General features: G+C 34.2%; 2 protein-coding genes across 5 annotated transcripts; one reads left to right on the forward strand and one right to left on the reverse strand.

Annotated features, from left to right (window-relative positions):
• The first annotated feature begins 230 nt into the window (after window positions 1–230).
• LOC118449504 (uncharacterized) lies at window positions 231–2,231 on the forward strand. Its single transcript, XM_035884162.2, has 6 exons — window positions 231–458; window positions 529–632; window positions 695–964; window positions 1,049–1,658; window positions 1,752–1,970; window positions 2,041–2,231. Exons 1-6 carry the CDS (start codon window positions 238–240, stop codon window positions 2,096–2,098), a joined length of 1,482 nt encoding a protein of 493 aa, XP_035740055.1. The 5' UTR covers window positions 231–237; the 3' UTR covers window positions 2,099–2,231.
• A 4,946-nt stretch (window positions 2,232–7,177) lies between these two features.
• Nipped-B (Nipped-B cohesin loading factor) lies at window positions 7,178–18,883 on the reverse strand. Of its 4 annotated transcripts, XM_035884012.2 has the most exons (4): window positions 18,434–18,883; window positions 18,219–18,322; window positions 16,585–17,403; window positions 7,178–16,509 (listed from the first exon to the last, which is right to left on the reverse strand). In XM_035884012.2, exons 3-4 carry the CDS (start codon window positions 16,982–16,984, stop codon window positions 10,022–10,024), a joined length of 6,888 nt encoding a protein of 2,295 aa, XP_035739905.2. In that variant the 5' UTR covers window positions 16,985–17,403; window positions 18,219–18,322; window positions 18,434–18,883; the 3' UTR covers window positions 7,178–10,021. The 4 variants fall into 4 exon arrangements, with proteins under 4 accessions (XP_035739905.2, XP_035739881.2, XP_035739899.2 ...); XM_035883988.2 differs by having other exon boundaries at window positions 7,178–17,403; XM_035884006.2 differs by lacking the exon at window positions 18,219–18,322 and having other exon boundaries at window positions 7,178–17,403.
• Between the last annotated feature and the right edge of the window lie 204 nt (window positions 18,884–19,087).

Here is a 19,087-nt window from a genome sequence, read left to right on the forward strand (position 1 = left end):
GAAAAAGCAGGTGTATTGGTTCATAAAGCGGAACTCGTATCGTCATGGAAACATACATGCTACGCACAGTCGTTCGATTTCATACTTACAATAAAGATCGAAACTGGTGCTTTGAAAAGTTTTCTCTATAAAATTATCGAACGTTTCTATAAATATATATATATATATATATATATATATATATATATATATATATATATAAACAAGACGTTAGGGTAATTTACCTTACTCGATGATATGAGTACGCAAAATGAAAACGATGAGAACGTAGAAGGAGAGAAGTCCAACTTGAATTTAAAAAAGATTCAAAAATCGAAATGTTTTAAGAGTTTTGTGAAATTAAAACATCAGGAATACATTTTAGAAAAAGGACTCGTTAATTTAATAAATAATATGAAACTCGACGGTGACGTTATTAAAAATTTATCTAAAGAAGAAAAGGAACTGTCCGCTAAGAGGTAACTTTGATATTTATTATTTCATTTTTTATTACACCTTTTTTTTAACCTTTATTTTTGTATTACATAGAGAAAATGTATTATCAATTCTATGTAAAACGGTTTTCGATATCAATGACGATGTGAAAAAAGTCAAAATGATCATATCCGATCCTGAAGAAATTCAACAACTAGGTAATAGATATAAGACAAATTTTTTTTTTACTTTAATCGAACATTATTTATGTTGTTTTTAGATATAAACGAATTTAAATCTAAATTGATCGAAATTTCAAAAAAATTAAACGATTTTAAAAAAACTTGTCCTCTTCAAACATTGTCAGAAGATGGAAATAAATTGGATTCCGATCTAAAAGAATTTTCATCGCGTTTACATAAATATAATACAGTGAATAAGACGATAAAATCATCAATCATAAATTTATCGTCATTTGACAAGGATAAAAAAAAAAATCACGAGGATTACGAAGAGATCGAAGATTTCCATGCGTTGATTGTTAAAACCGGTATTTATTACGTCAATTATTCAACTTAAACGTTTAAAATTTTTTACGATAGATATTTTAATAAAAATTTTGTTTAATTTAAAGGTTATACGCAACATTGGAGCGACGAGGATCATTTGTTCTTTTTAAAGATGAGAAAAAAATATAAAAACGTGCCTGCATTAGTTAACGCCATTAAAACGAAATGTCCAGATATGTCGATAGAAAAAATAATAAATCACGAAGCTTGGTACAAATTATATCTTGAATTACGTGAAAGACAGAGATTAAAGATAAACGAATGGCGAAAGCGTAAAGAATTGAATAAAATGAAAAAATTACAAAACGTAAGAACTATCGACAAGGAAAATCAACGATCTGAAATTTCGACGGATCATTTAGAAAAAAATATGATTAACGATAAAGATGAAAGATCCGACGCAATTATCAATGAAAATATTAATAAGAAGGAATTGATTAAAAAGTGGAAATTAGAAAGAGAAAACAAACGGATTATGGAGGAGGAACAATCGAAATTGCGATTAGAATCCAAACGGGTTTTGGATGAGAAACGTGCACGAATTAGAATGGAAACAATACGGGAAAATTTGCGAGATTATAGGAATAAAAAATCAATGGACGAATTTTTGGATAATACGAAAAAGGATATAAAAGGTACGAAAGAATATGATCCCACGTTGATCAAAGAATTTAGGTATGTATCTTTGTATTACGCAACCAGCAGGAAGAGTCTATTATTTTATTTAGAAATAATATCAATTAAATTTTTCTAATTCAAATTAAATAGAAAACAGGATGAGGAATATATTCGAAAAAGAAGGATATTAATTTCGCGTACGGACAAAATTCAACAAAATAAATTTACGATCTCGCGAAAATATAAATTAAATAAATATCCTTCGACATTGTGCGAACCTACAAAAGCATGGCAAGAAAAATGTAAAATTGAGGATTTCAAGAAGAAGAATAATCAAGAAGTACGATATATTAAGGATATACCAAAACTGTAAGTGATTTAATATTAGTTCATTTCATTACCTACCTATTCTTTGTTCTTTTTTTTTTTTGCCTTGCAGATATACACGATGGAGAAACGAAGAGTCTATAGATTTACAAAATTATTTTGCATTGTGAAAAAACAATCGTGTATTTTTTACAAAAATTCAATACTTACTTGAAACTCCTAGTTTTCCTTTTGTTCTTTAAGTACACGAAAGAGTTCACTGTCAACACTGAACATTCATTATGAATTAATTGCAATAATAAATCTCAGCACTATATATATATATACATATATATATATATATACATATATGTACAACACTCACGCACGCACGCATATGAAAGCTTTTATTATAAAATAATTCAAAATATATTTCTACATGCATTCTATGTGCAAATTCTATTTTAAATACAAAAGCAAAGTAAATAAACGAATGCTTAATTTTACATATAAAAAAAAAATATATATATATATACATATATATACACTGATAAAAAGAAAAGCAATTTAATACAAAAGTTAAGATAAGCAAATTAGGTAGGTTCCAAAAAAAAAAAAAAAGGGTTAACAGGATGAAATGAGCCGAACGATTGATATATACTTATGTTTATTTTTCTTTACGAACGTACCTTTTTTGTTAATTTTTTTTTCTTTTTTTTTTTTTTTTTTTTTTTCCTTTCAGACGATGTATATAATAAGTTATGAGTAAACGAACGTTGAGTTTATCCAGGACAGTCTGTTATTGGTATAATTAGCTTTACAACTATGTAATAGTTTCCCTCCACACCGCTTTCTAAATACATTACCTGATTTTCTAAAACACAATAGGGGTGGGGGAGTAAAAGGATAATTTTTTAATCTGGTCATGGATAACACCAACACTCGACGCGGCTTTACTCAAATATATAATATACTTTCTATTAACCTTCTGTTCGTTAATCCGATATCCTTTTCGTTTAGATTACCAAATACAAAAACATAGGTGATACAATATATATATATATATATTTATATATATATATATAGATGTATGTATATTATATATATATATATAGTGTTATAATACAAGCGTGCCCCTCGTATTGTGCTGAGTACGATAAAACGGATTGTGACGTTAATATTTCTCGCGATAGATCATCATTACGCGGCACGATACGGTAGCATCTTCCATTTTGTCGAGATACTTACGAATATATTTCTTAGAACGTATTTTCATTCTCTTTATACTATGTATATATGTGTATATATATATATGTATATGTATATATATATATACATATTCATATTTATACATATATATGTATATATACGTATATATATATATATATATTTTATTTATTTATTTTTTTTTTTTATATATGTACGTAGAAATATAATTATTTAGAATTTATAATGTATATCTTCTAAGAGTTTTATTACAACGAGCAATAAATTGTTTAATGAGACCCACTATAACCACGTTTTTTTATCTTTCTACACAAAGATAATTCAGTCGTTCCTTCTCACATTTCCTCTTATACATTCTCTCTCTCTCTCTCTCTCTCTCTCTCTCTCTCTCTCTCTCTTTTTTACACACACACACACACACGCACAGAGCAGATAGACAGACTGACAGACACGCATGCACAGACACACTCACGCTTTCTTCGACTCGTCTCCCTAATATTTATCTCAATTAATAAATATGTACACGCGAACATTTGTACAACATCGTCTTATAACCCCCACGCATCTACTCTCTACCACCAGTCCCTCCTACATAGTTATTATTTGCTTTATTCATTGATTCGATTTTTTTTGCTTTATTCATTGATTCGATTCTCTTAAATATTCTCTCTCTCTCTCTCTCTCTCTCTCTCTCTCTCTCTCTCTCTCTCTCTCTCTCTCTCTCTCTCGTTCTGATATCTTTAAAAGATCCATGCTCACCATTCGCTTCTCTCTCTCTCTCTCTCTATCTCTCGCTCTCTCTCTCTCGCTCTCTCTCTCTCTCTCTTTCTCTCCATTTTGCTCGAGAAAAAAAGAAAAAAAAAAAAGTCACCCCCCAACGAGAGATCTATTTTCGAAATGCGTGGACTTTGAAGTCTGTTTTCTTTCTTTTTTATCTTTACTTATTTATTTATTCATTTTTTTTTCTAATTTTTTTTTTTCATTATCTTTATCGAACGGACGATTGGGATCAATCGGGGGAAAAAAAGTCCGCGACCGCTTTCGTAACGAACGCAGTGTCTACGAGTTTGTTTAGAAGATGAAGTAAAATGAGATTTAAAAAAAAAAAAAAAAAAAAAAAAGACAAAGAAAAGGAATATAGAAATAAAGATAAAAAAAGAAAACTAAGAAAAAAAAAAGAATAAATAAAAAAAAAAAAGAAAAAAGAAAGAAAAAGAATCTCATTGCGCACTTTCAAATGCAATCCCGAAACGACTCTAATATCCCTTAAGCGACGTTATGTAGACGAAGATAGATTAGATTAGATTAGATTAGATTAGATTAGATTAGATAGACGATAGACGATAGATGATAGACGATAGAAAATGAAGAGTTAATAAAAGCACCACCCTTTCTTTTCTTATCGTTGTTCCGTCGTCTCTTAAGCTCTAAGCATTGCACGCTCTTTTTTTTCTTTCTTTCTTTCTTTCTTTCTTTCTTTTTTGAGGACGGTTAAGATTTCAACAATGAGATCCTGATTCGCGAGTCTTATTTTTAAATGTAGGATATACTTATTTCATTCTCGATCGTCGGAATTCAATAATCGAGAACATTTACAAAGTATGTCTTTAAAGTGCCTCATCTCTAAGTCACTTTTTCTTTTTCATATTTGATATATCTCTCCCTTTTTCTTTCTCTCTCTCTCTCTCTCTCTCTCTCTCTCTCTCTCTCTCTCTCTCTCTCTCTCTCTCTCTCTTTCTCTCCCTCTCTCTCTCTCTCCTTCACCCTCTCAACCCTTTTTCTTTCCCTTCATACATATTGCAAACATAATAATATTTTTTTGCTTTAAAGCTGAGCTTTTTCGAGTGTGAAGCTCGAAAGAGAAAAAATTTTAAGATTAACGTGAAAAATATATAATTATAATAGAAAGCTAAAAATGAAATATATATATATATAAAATTAAAAATACGTACGTACGAACTACTTTGTTCTCTCTCTCTCTCTCTCTCTCTCTCTCTCTCTCTCTCCCTCTCTCTCAAAAAAAAAAAAAAAAAACCGATATATAGAGAAACACAAAGTTGACGTAGTAGTTATCATCGTACACCCAATTAGATAGTGATCAATTAGATAGATTAATTTACTTACTGATTTCATATATCGCGTTTAATTAATATAGAATCATTATTATTATATTACAAAAGCCAGCCCCCGCCTCTCTTTTACACAGTCTTAGATTGCGCGAAACAACGTCGAAAAGGAGAAAGCTTCGTAGAAAACATTCATTTTTCTTTTTTTTTTCTTTTCTTTTTTTCTTCTTTTTTCTTTTTTTTTCTTTTTTCTTTTTTTTTCCTTTTTTTTTTTCATTAAAGGAGGTTCGCGCAATAATAAATGGATTAGATCCATTAATATCATACATCTATTCGACGCGTGAGATTCTTACGTGGATCAATCGTGGATAATTCATGGATATATTATTATAATTATTATCAAGAAATGCAATGAAAAAAATCATCGAGAGAATGAGATATATATATATATATATATATATATAGAGAGAGAGAGAGAGAGATAGAGATAGAGATAGTGATAGAGATAGAGATAGTGATAGAGATAGAGATAGAGATGGGGAGAGAGAGCGAGAGAGAGAGAGAGAGAGAGAGCAAACGAGAAAGAAATGGAGAAAAAAAATGAAAAAAAAGAAGAAGAAACGCACAGAGTTGATACATAATTTGATGAATTTTTTTTTTTTAATACGATCCACGTATGATCTCTTGACGCGTCTCGACGCGTTATTCTTCTTATGATTTAAACGAATAAATCCTCGTGATTTATGTTTACTGTCAAATTTATTGACGAGAATAAGAGATGAATGTACATATCCGGGATCCAATTTGAAGAGCGTGACTTCTTCCTTTTGCTTCCTTCCTTTCTTTCTTTCTTTCTTTTTATTTTTCCTTTTCCATTCCTAACATTTTTCTCTCGAAGTTTTTGCATCTTTTTTCTTATTCCCTAACAAATCAATTGCAACCAAAGACGAACGTAGTATTACCATTCCGTGATATTATGCGTTCGTTAACAAAGTTTGCGCGGACTGATTTAGATCCATATTTAGGAGAGCAAAAATGTACAGGCTTCGAAAGATCAATTATTTATAAATGCATACCATTTTTTTCTTACTCTCACACTTTCGCTCTTACATTCTCACACATCTTCACACATTCTTTCTCTGTCTCTCTCTCTCTCTCTCTCTCTCTCTTTCTCTTTCTCTCTCTCGTTCGCTCGCTCGCTCGCTCGTATGCTCTTTCTTTTTTTTTTTGAATGATCGAATGAGAACGCTTTTTCTCGAAAGAACAAAAACAAAAAAGAATAATAAGAAGATAGCCTGAAAAAATTGTTCGATAATAACGAGATGGATAATCGCCGAAGTTATTTGCCACGAAATTGGCTCAAATCGATCTATAATATATATATATATATATATATATATATATATATATATATATATATATATATATTAATAATTTTCTCCGTCCCATGTCGGTATTTCGCAAGGATAATAACAACGCGCGACTAAATGACCTAAGATATGATCAATCACATATATTAACACGTGATTATATCTAATATCTTAATATTCGAATGTGTACGCTCGTGAAAATTACATTATACATCTAAATGGTGTTCGAGTTTGATTTAATCGATAGACGAAAGTTCGCAGTGTGTGGTCCATTTCGATGCGAGAAATTCGATCGTCCGAAATATCAAGTTATTTTTTTTCTTTTTTCTTTTGTCATCGTGAACGTCGTCACTGTCATCGTTGTCGTCATCTTCGTCATCGTCATTATCATCTTCATCTATGTCTTCTATGTCGTCGTAGTCGTCATCGTTTTCGTCGTCGTCATCGTCTTCGTCGTTTTGTGTGAATAATTTTTTTTAGTCTATAAATGTATAAAAAAGATTAATTATAATATCCTGGAGGAAAGAAATACACATTTGATCTGCCTCCATCTTACGTCTAACATCACAGCTGCCTCTTTTGTTCTTTTCTTTCGTTCGATTAATAATTATTATCGATTATTATTCATCGTACACGTTATTTCTACGAAATATCCGTGATATTCCGTACAGACCGATTTTATTATTCCGTTTTAATCTTCTTACTTCTTTCCCTTTACCTCCCCCCCATTTTGTTTTTTTTTTCATTTTTTTTTCTTTTTTTATCAAAACGTCGAATCGAATTTAACGCTTCGAAGCCGACACTTCGAAGGGACGAAGAAAACAAAACGTTTGCCGATCTCGCGGCACACCTCGTCACAAAGGAGAGAGGGGTTTATGGATACCCCAATTTGATAATTCTCACATACTTAACAAATATATCATTGAAACAGCTTTGACAAAAATCAATTGATTTTCACGCCTTTATTTCATCGAGAATAATACGCGAGTCGATTGCTACGTAGTTATTTCTAAGCTTGTTGTATAAAAACGATACCATTTTGAAATAGACCAAAGACAAGTGCGCGTAAAGCAAACTATATATCATGGGACAACATGAAATTCTGAATAAATACTTAATATTACAACAAAATCTTAAATATTCTTCGTAATGTCACCGCTATATAGTTTGTAAGAAAATAAGATACTTTACTTGAAATTTTTATGTACACATATTACAAACAACGTTTCTTTTTTTTTTTGTGTTTCTTCTTCTTCTTCTTCTTCTTCTTCTTCTTCTTCTTCTTCTTTTACTATTTCTACTTCTTTTTTTTTTCTTCTTCTTCTTCCTCACTTCTTCTTTTTTTATATAATGCATAGGCAATGCGTTTTACTACACACTTCTATTATACATATTGTGGAGCAAGTCTAACAGGTCCGCCCTATATATTTTATTTTATTTTATTTTATTTTATTTTATTTTATTTTATTTTATTCTGTTGTATTTTATTATTTTACCCACCCTTTCTATACCCCTTTCATCCGCCCCCTTCTCGACCCAATCCATCCCATCCCTCATAGATCTTACGCTATTTCCTTTCTTTTAAATTCGATCGAAAAGAAAAAGCTTCGTGTAAAGTTCATGGTAAACGTAACGTTTTTTAATCGCTGCACGAAAGCTCACCACCACTTTTATTTTTTTTTTCAGTTTTGTATCGAGCGCTGACCTTACGTTTTACTTATTATTTGTTTGTTTGTTTGTTTGTTTGTATTTTTGTTTCTTTTTTCCTTTATTTTAAACCCAACATTCGTATCTCAACGTTGTTTTATTACTTTATTTAATATTTACAGTAGTTTTTGTTCGGATGCAATGCTTTTTGTATATATTTTTTTTTCCTTTTTCCGTTTTTTTTTTCCTTTTACCCTTCCTTCCGTCTTCCTTTTTCTTTTGCTTTTTTTTTTCTTTTGTATTTTTATTTAACGCACTATTGTACTTAGATTCTCGACAGGGAACTTGGTTCGGTGTGATTGACAAAAACCGAATTGATTTTCCGAACTCGAACGAACCTGCCATTGATTTGCCGTTAGTTTATACGAACCAAAAAAAAAAAAAAAAAAAAAAAGAAAAAGAAAAAAAAAAGAAAAAAAAGAAAGAAAAAAAAAAGAAAGAAAAAAAAAGAAAGAAAATGAAAATAAACGATGCGCGCGAACTTGTAAACCAAGTTCCTTCTTCTTTTTTAATCACGCGTCGAATTTTTAACGGGCCGATTTTTATAAACGACGTAAGACCGGGTAGATTCGAGAATTAACAAAAAGATCTATATAATTTAACATTGAGAGAAAAAGAAAGAGAGGGAGAAAGAAAGAAAGAAAGAAATAAAGAAAGGGGAAAAAAAAAGAAAAAGTAAAAAAGAAAATAAGGGTGGCAATAAAAATGCGTAAAGCAAGAATAGCTTTGTGTCTTGCTGATTCCTATCATCATTTTTTGAAACGACGATAAATCATTTAGAGATAAATCGATCGAGGATAATTAAATAAGAAGAAAAAGAAAGGAGGAAGAAAAAAAAAAAAAAAAAGAAAGAAAGAAAGAAAGAAAGAAAGAAAGAAAAAGAAGAAAAAAGAGGAGAAAAAAAAACGTTGGTAATCATTATTATGTTTAAGATCATCGTTAAAAACCATACATCATATGTATGAGACAGACAATGAAAAATAAGATAATGATTCGATTTCGATCGAATCAACCCGGACGTCTTTGTCTCACATCGGAGAGAGATCCTAAATTTAATGCTTTTAGCAGAACATAGTATAATATAATTCTAATCTCGCCGAGTGACGACGAGTGTGCTTCAAAATTGTAATCGCTCGCATCGAAGATATTTCTCGCACGCGTAACCACAGCACCACCATCTCTCTTTCTCTTTCTCTCTCTCTCTCTCTCTCTCTCTCTCTCTCTCTCTCTCTCTCTCTCATACTCTCTCTCTCTCTCGCTCTCTCTTTCTCACTCTCTCGTTCTCGCTCTCTCTCTCTCTCTCTCTCTCTCTCTCTCTCTCTCTCTCTCTCTCTCTCTCTCTCTCGCTCTCATACTCTATTTCTATCACTCACTTTCTCTCACTTTATACAGTACATCCTTTTAGTACTCTTCTACAGAAGCATCTCATTTTTCACCTAACGAAAGTTCATTGCGCCATTATGAGCGTCCAGAGAGCAGCACTGGTATCATCGATAAAAATCATCTGATCTGATATACATATATACATATAAGTATAATTACATTTATATGTATGTCTATGTATGTTTGTTTATCTGTATGTATATATATATATATATACACACATATATATATATACACGTGTATATATATATATATATATAGATATATATAGATACCAGAACAGTCCCTTGCCCCTTTGATGTTCTAAAAATTTCGAAATGAATATGACTTTATGTACACGCAGGTCCCGATACCACCGCACTCACACTAGAAAATCAGGGTCACTATAATCTTCCCCACTCTCGCTACTATCGGAGATTCTTCTCCTTTTCTTCTTCTTATGTTTCTTCACCTTTTCCGTCTTGTGCGCGCGATGCTTACGATGTTCCTTCATGTCAGGATTCATCGGATGTATAGTAAGTTTGGGTACACGTGGAGACGTCGGTGTCGACGCCGTTATCGTTGAGTTCATCGAGTTGTTCGAATGCTCGATAGACAAGTTCATATTTGCTTGATGATACTGAACATTTCCAAAAGAATTGCTTGTTACTGCACTATCGATAAGTTTATTATCAACCTCAGGATTGGGTATCCTCGGTGATTGACTGTTATCCGTGTTACATTGTTTGCCACTGGTATCTCCTTCCTCTCCTTCGTCTGGTTCTTCGGGATCGTACTTCAACATTAACTGTTTAAAGTCCAAATACTCTTTCACCAACTTCTTTCTACCCTCGGCGTCGAGTTCAGCATTGCTTACACCTTCCTTCAGCCTCTGTAAAGTAGCTTTAGGTTTGAACAAAAGATTATTCTTACGATTCACAGCTTTCTCATAAACCTTGGCTGCTTCCGATGGCGAATATTGACCGATCTTTGCGTCGGAGAAACCATAAAGATCTTTTAGATGTTGCCTCAATGTTAGGAGCAAAAGAAAACCTTGACTGGCTGTAATGTATTCCCGAAGCAAAGTTGTATCACCTGGTAATCTTGCTAGGATCGTCTCTTCGTCCTCTTCGTCGTCTTCCTCATCTACCAGAGACAATATATTTTCAGAACGAGGCTGCTCGCTTGATCCTACCATTCCTATCGGCTGCATAGGCGGTTGCATCATTTGCTGATCTTGTTGGTGTTCTTGCAGCAACAAATGTTGCGACTGCTGTTGATGCTGTTGTTGTTGCTGATGTTGCTGCAGCTGCAGCTGCAGCTGCAACTGCTGCTCTTGCTGTACCTGCTGCAAGTGTTGTTGTTGTTGTAATTGTTGTTGTTGTTGTTGTAATTGTTGCTGTAGTTGTTGCTGTTGTTGTAGTTGTTGTTGTAGTTGTTGTTGCTGTTGCTGCTGCTGCTGCTGTTGCTGCTGCTGCTGCTGCTGCTGCTGTTGTTGCTGTTGTTGCTGCTGCTGTTGTTGTTGTTGTTGATGATGATGATGATGATGATGGTGATGATGATGATGCGACGTCGATTGACTGTTTCCTTCCTTAGGCAGCAAGGCTTCTCTGAAAGACTGCAGCAAATTTGTACCTGACATCGATATGATAATATCGATATGATGGATGATGAATAACGGTTCGTCTTGTACCTGATATGTGAAATAAGCAAGATTATCAGCCAAGTATAACATTTGAGATAAACTTGTCTTGGCGCTCTCATCGAATTGTTTTAAAAAGGACAAGACTATCGCCCTTCTCTGTTGTTTCGTATTCCTTAATATAGTATATAGAAAACCATTGAGTGCACCAGGAAATTCACCCTCTTTAATTCGCATACCTCTCACAGTATTATCATTCTGCAATATTTTCTGTAATCGAAAACTTAGTTTTATACCAAACTGTGATTTCATATGGATGAAACCAGGATACTTCTTCTCGATGTCCTGCAGCTGTTTGTCCGCGCTGTGACTGACGGCTTTCTCACAATCCGTGCTCATGCAAATCAAATAGGGTACAATTTGCACAGGATGCACCAAACCTTGAGTCAAAATCAGTTGTATAACTTTAAGAGCAGCGTGTCTAACGCTTATATTCGCATGTAAGAAAGATTCCAATATCTCTTTAATGTAAAGCTGGATGACGGTACTAGCCATCCCCGAGGAAACATCACCCATTTCCTTCAAGTTCTCTTGTTTTGACATCTTCGACCATTCCAAGTCCTGTTTTATCATTCTCTTTTCTTCCTCCTGAAGATATATTTCAATATTATTTAAAACTTGAATTCTCATGTGAACCAGAGCATTCTCCGACGTAAGCAAATGATGATAAAGCTCCTTCAATTCGGGAACCAACATGAATTCGTAATGTCTTATGCAAAGAGAACCAATAGCGGATAAAGTGAAATGACGTATATCATCGTTGTCTTGATGGACGAAGTAATTTAATGTTTCGAATACTTGATCCTTTATGTTCTCTGCCAAACCCTCGATGACCTCCGGATCGGTAAAATTAAAATGCCTCAATAATAAGCCGACCGTGAACAATGCTCTTCTGAAAAATGGCCTATATTTCAATAGCATTGGATTCGCCGGATCTTTCTCGTATAACGATTTGTACTCCGTCAGATGACCGTAATATTTTTTAAAACAGTCACGTATTAATTTAAAGTTCCTCGTGACGTTGTTCACTATAGAGCCTAAACACGATAAACAACTCGCTACGACCGATCTATCGTGTTGTAGAATTAATTTAACCGAATCCTCTTCTAGCTGTGCTAAGAACGTTTCGCTGGGATGTTCCATCAATGGTACTACTAACTCGAGAGTATGCGCAACGCTACTTATTATTTGATAATCCCCTTGTGTTTGACACTTTAAACTTAAATAAGGCTGTAAGGTGATCGCATGATTAACCAAAAGTTGCGGTCGGATCTTCGCAAAGAGATATAACGTAGTCAAACAAGCGACCAGTCGCTGTGACGATCCTTTCTTTTCGGATTTACCTACGTCACCTAGATTAGTTTCCTCTAACCTAAGAACATTTTCTATTAAGCAATCGACGATCTGCTTGCATGCCGTTAACAATGCCTTCGGAGGTTCGGTTTGCATTTTCGTGCTATCATCTTTATCTTCCTTTGGTTTAAACAAACTTACCAGCAGTTGTTCGAACCATTCCAAGCCCATATCTTTGCTAGCCGCAACAACGTCGGTGATATTCATTACTTTTCTCAATAATGATTCCGAATCAAGAGTAGGTCTTTCTCTTACAGGAGTAAACCACATATTTTGAAAAACTTCCATAACTAGTTTTCTTATCCCTTCTTCATCGTTCACTCTTCTGATCATCTTCACGCAAATCTCTGGGATTTTTGGAAAATCTGGACACTCCATGCAGATATCCTTCAATATCTTAATTACACGTTTTCTAACACTGACACCTGTATCCAATATTCTCGCTAGCAACATGTCGTAATATTTATCTATTAATTCTGGTCTGCTCAATACAAATTTTCCAACTAAATCGACAGCAGCCTCTCTTACCGATGTTGAATGATCGAGAAACGAATGTTTCACTCCGAGTTGCATATCGACTCTCGCAAGTACACTTGGATCGGCTTCAACGATCATCGTTAAACATTTCATAGCTTTCGTTCGAATTGCGATGGATGATTCTGTTAATACGTGAAGTATTTGTTTGAGATAACGATCGAAACTTTGGGAAAATGGTCTCTTTGATGCAAGATATTGAGAAATGAGTTCGGCCGAATTGTAATCTATGTAGGTTTGTAAAACGTCTGGCTTAGTTCCCGTACTATACGGTCTAATTCTGCTAATAATATATTTCTTTTTTTCCTCTATAAGTCTATAAGCTTCTGAATTTTTCTGCTCGTTATTGTCATTTTCATCCGCATCCTGATCTTCAACTTCCGAATCACTTTCCTGATCGCTACTATGATGTTTATTCTTTTTCTTCGCTCTCTTTTTATGCGTCTTCTTAGTCGGACTATTCTTTGATTGTCCTACGCGTGACTTCTCTACCGCACAATCTCTGTACCATTGAGCCAAATAAAAGTGTCGAGCGTATACCAATGCCGAATCCTTCGTACCGTTAACGGCCAAATAATCTAAAAGTACTTTCTGTAAAAAGACCGTCCTTTCTTCGTCCTCGCTCAATCCTATGATTTCCTTGTCTTTGACTTGGTCATAATCGGCATCCTTTTGTTGTTCCAATTTGATGTCTCTTATAATCTGATCAATCGTCGACAGTTTACATTGGGAACTGACCGCGTCTTTTCTTAGCCTAGCTGCAACTACTCCAAGATAATCAATGGAAGCAACTCTAAGCGACATATCCGAACTTTTGTTCGAGAAATGTCCAACCAATAAATTTCCAAGCAAGCTAAGAAGTAATTCCGCTGCAGGCCATTCAGGTTTATTCACTGTAGCTAATAGATCCTGTACAAAATTCTCAAATAATGGTCTATAATCAATTTCTTCTCCTTTGCTTCCGCATTTGTTTAAAAATACAGTTAAAAAATTACCAGCTATTCTAGTGGCGGTCTCGTACTTATTTATAATCAGAACATCAGCATCGACATGACTAATCTTTTTCTCTTCCTTTTTTTCCTCCTTCTTTTCCTCCTTTTTTTCTTCCTTCTTCTCTTCGTCGTCTTTTGAAGATCCTTTTGTCTGCGGTACAACACTGTCTGACAATACCACGACGCATTGGATAAGCTGCAATACTAACGCAGTTAGCATCTGTATATGGTCTTCGGAGTTCAGCCTATATGTGCGTAAACTTCTTTTGCTACTAGGAAGTCTCGCTATTGACGCCAAAATATCATCTAACAATAATCTTCTATGCTTTTCGTATTTGGTAAATATTACGGTGACAAGCTTAAGAGCGCTTAATTGAAGATCGCTTACGGATTCAACAAAAAACGGTGCAACGCCTAACGTGGATGCGTGAAGAACACTGGTATCCGTTAACACTTGAATATTTAATAATTCGGCAAGGAGACCAACCAGTTCGTGCATTTTGTTGTAAACTTGAAGAATGCTCTTTTCGCGAACTTCCTTCATGTGGCCCCTTTTTTTACGTCCGCTAGAATTATAATTGTCAGTCTTGTTTTTTGTGTCTATTTTATAAACAGGGTCAAATGAAGGATAAATGGTGTTTTGCAATTGAAATTTCATAAAAAGAACTATTCTGTCGATTACATCTTCCAAATAAACTGTCTTGGGCATATTACTTGATGTCATAATGTGCAACGATATCAGTGATGCGTCTACGGCACGTTGTACCCTTTCCATAGCCAATTGCATCCACAGCCTGCTTTCGTCAACGTCATCATCGGGATCTGCCAACGGCGATACCCGAGCTCCGTCACGAATGTTCTTCTCTAAAATATTTAGCAATCTAACCAATCTATCCGCTGGAATAGACTCCATTGCTCCTAAAGCTTTTAATTTTGCCGCTTCGGTACATAAATCGTGTAATTGATATTTAGGAATAAGCAATTCTGGAGGCACATCACCATCTTCCTCTAACTCGGCGTTGGTTGCAATATCTTCTGTATTTTCAAAAATGGTCTCTATCGTCGAATTAAATCGTTGGTATGTATTAGTTTCCATTAACTCTTCTACACTTAATTTAGACAAAACTGGAACTAGTTTTTTCTCCACCTTTCTTATTTTCGGTTTTGTTGGTGTAAATATACCTTCCTTCTTTTCATCCTCATCATCGTCATCCAATATCCTTCTTCTCCTACGAATTTTATCTTCGCTTTTCTTCCTTTCTGCTCTTTCCTTTTCTCTCTGAACCTGACGTTCCTTTGCTCGCGCTTTGAAATATTTATTATTTTTACCAATTTCTTCTTCACTTTCGGAATCACTCTTTGTATCATCGCGATTGGTTATTCCCATCCTTGCAGCACGACTGGGAGATTTCTCAGCGAATGCAGCTAAACTCTTCTGCATAAGCGTCTGATCTTCTATAGATAATCTATTCAACATAACAACAGGTTCTTTCATTTTTTCTGTTGGTGTAGTGGGCACTTTTAACATTTTGTCAGAATTGTTGTTTTGTTGATGCTGCATTGGCATTATATTAGTATGATCTAAAGTATTAACAACATTAACATTATGAAGATTTTGATATGACGTGGTCTGTGAACCTGACAATAAATCTTGTGCAGCATTATCCATGCTTTGTTTTGTTTCAATATTTTCTATTGGTAAATCTATGTCAGGAAGGCCAGTTACTGGATCGAGTAAAAACTGTTGATTAGCTTGAACACTGCTATTAATATCCATATGTTCATTACTTTGCAATGGATGATGTACTTGTTGATTCATCGTTGGATCGTAAACATTCTGTTGCATGTTCATAGTTTGCTGTTGCTGAACAGGTATGTTTGCACGCATTGGAGAAGTCATGTGCATATTGTGTTGCGGCGTCATACCAGCCATGTTATGATGCTGAGGCGTTACATTACCCAAAGATGTCAAAGGTGTATTGGGTGAGCTCATATGAGCCGGAGAATACATATTTGGTTGGGGAGCTATATTCGACAGAGGATTTATACAATTGGAGTCATCCTGTACATGCTGTGGCGTAGTCGATGTTCTCGTTTGCTCCGTCATAACGTTTCCTCTAGGAGATGGAGAAGGCACGGCAAAAGGAGACATTTGTGAAATATCTGCATGATTTTGAGGTGTAACTGGCATTCGTGGATGCTGCGCGTGAGAGATACCACTAGGTGGTGGGAGTACAGTCCTAGCTGCAGCAGGATGAGCAGGACTACCTTGAGGCGTTTGCCTGGACCCTGAAGAATTTGAATAAGATGGTGAAAAGCGGCCATAATTTGCTGGTGATTGATTAGAATGCATCTGCTGAGTACCCTGAGACCAATTTCTTGGAGAATTATACTGAGGTCCTTTGAACACGTGTGGATTTATCTGGAGAATTGCTTTAAGCAATTCCGGCGTATTCTGCTCTGATTCCAAGGGTTGTTCAGTATTAGCATAATTATCCTTCAGTTCAATATGATCCGACGAAGTTTGTGACAGGGACAATATTAACTGGGGCACTAAATTTTCATCTCGAACACTTAACAATATTTGTGCTTCCTCTGCCACTCTTGGATGAAACAGGAGAGATTTGTTTGTCAGAGTTTGGGGCAGCGGCGTTGGTAGGGGCATTTCAGGCAACAAGTCAGTGAGACTCGCGATACCAGCGAGGGTAGTAATTGGCACACTCGGAATAACCCCATTCATTTTGAATTTGATTTGTTCTGGCATTACAGCCTGGACAAAAAATAGATTCAAAATCAATTCCAGTGTTTCTGTCTTTCCCCCCTCGATTCATAGAACAATCCAATATATGAAGCACTGCACTAACATCATATAAAAGTTCTACTCACGATATAATATAGATGTAAGACAACAGAACATATCTAAATGCAGCACTGTTGCCACATATACCCAAACTAATCATTGCTGTTTTATTTTTGTACTTGCATTTCCTAAACGTTCCAACACATTCTACTATTAAACGGAATAGTATCTAACTCTTGTCAGAGAACACTAACACTAAAGTTATATTGGGAACTTAACAAAGTCTCTTTTAAGTTCCCATGATGTAAAAGAAAATTTCAACCAAACTTTGATGAAGCACGTGGGTCCTCCAATAATCGATCCATGATTATCAATCCCTTGTCCTATAACAGAAAATTTGATTCGATTAAGACTCTACTGGCCAAAAAATATTATTGGTATAAATGCTAATAAAATAATTTATATTTTGAAATATTAAAAGAAAAGGCACCTATTGTTTGTAAAATTATAATCATTTTGTAGTGCTGCATACAATCTCCCTATATAGTAATATGGGAATAATAATAAAATTAAGATAATAATTATATCATTATTTCATACACTCTGTAATTATGATCAATAACACGTACACTTTATTAATCTTTCACAATAAAAGTATAAAATATGATTTACAAAAAATTGACACATTAATTGAAAATTCATAAAAATATAAAATAATAACAAAATCACTAATTAATTGTATCTGAAGTATAATTAATGATGATATATCATCAATTCTTAAATAAATTTGTTGTACACTAAACTTTGAAAACAAAAAAAAAAAAAAAAAAAAAAAAACAAAAAAAAACAATGAGCCAATACCATAACATATTAATACAATAAAGAATAATTCCTAAATAGATTCAATCGATTAAAAATAATATTATGATTATATAAGTACAGTCAGTTAAACAAATGTATAAAAAGTAATAAAAATATTCGATAATAACTTAAATGTATATCAATAAGGAAAATAAACTAATATCTCATATGTACAATATTGAACGGAAGATACCATTGATAATAATAAATAATATTATTCAGGCTAATATGATTTAGGTTTAATTAATCATAAACATTTTGATAATCTCAATAATTTTTATCATTAATATCAATGATTATAAATACCAGCACGTTATAATACCGTCTAAGTCATTACCTTTCTTCGTTGGATGTCTACCATCCAACATCATACATATGATAACATGAGCTTTGGATGATGTTTAGAGACAGCAGAATTTTCCAAACGAACGCGAAAGCCCGCTAAAGAAGAGAATTAAATAGATCAGTGACAATATAAAAATCAATTGAACGTCAGATAAGCCTATAAAAACAAAGTTGATGTATAAGGAGGTTCAGTATCAATTGCCTTACCCCAAGCAATCGCGACGATTATTTATGCTCCCGAATGTACTATGCGGAATATAATTTTGGCGGGCAGCGTGAACACATTTGCATGAGCATCAATTTTAATCGTAGACAAACATGTATCCGTTTATCGCGCGTTCTCCAAATCGTTACGTTTGACCGTGTCAAGCCTTTTAGCAAAAAACTTTTCCCCGTAGACGATATCCACTCAATTGTCAATCCGTGGTTGTGGCCTACTTGGATGGTTGCGCTTTTACAACGATCACAAAGATATGCACCGAACTGAATATCACCTCACGACTTTCACTTACATGTTTCACAGCACCGCGTAAACATCGCCATGTCAAAGGTGGTGCATCGCGGGGAAAACAGTATTTATAGTGCGAATACGAAGAAAACAGACACAAAGGCGTCCATTTTGCTCAGCAGCGAGTTAGCGGAAGTTGCGTAGTAGATACAGCCGAGATACAGGTATACCGGCGCTTACGGCGTCTCATTTCAAATGTTACCGAACCGTTTGCATGTGAGCGATTTATGACTTTACATCGATACTTTATTAATCTAACCTCCAAAATATGACGGTCAAACGAAGTAAATAAAGCGGTCATGTCGTTGATTAATTTCTCTTTTAAATTTATCATTCCTTAAGGTACTCTCGAA

The sequence above is a fragment of the Vespa mandarinia genome, chromosome 8, assembly GCF_050613455.1.
Source record: "Vespa mandarinia isolate Hongniang chromosome 8, ASM5061345v1, whole genome shotgun sequence".
NCBI lineage: Eukaryota > Metazoa > Arthropoda > Insecta > Hymenoptera > Vespidae > Vespa > Vespa mandarinia.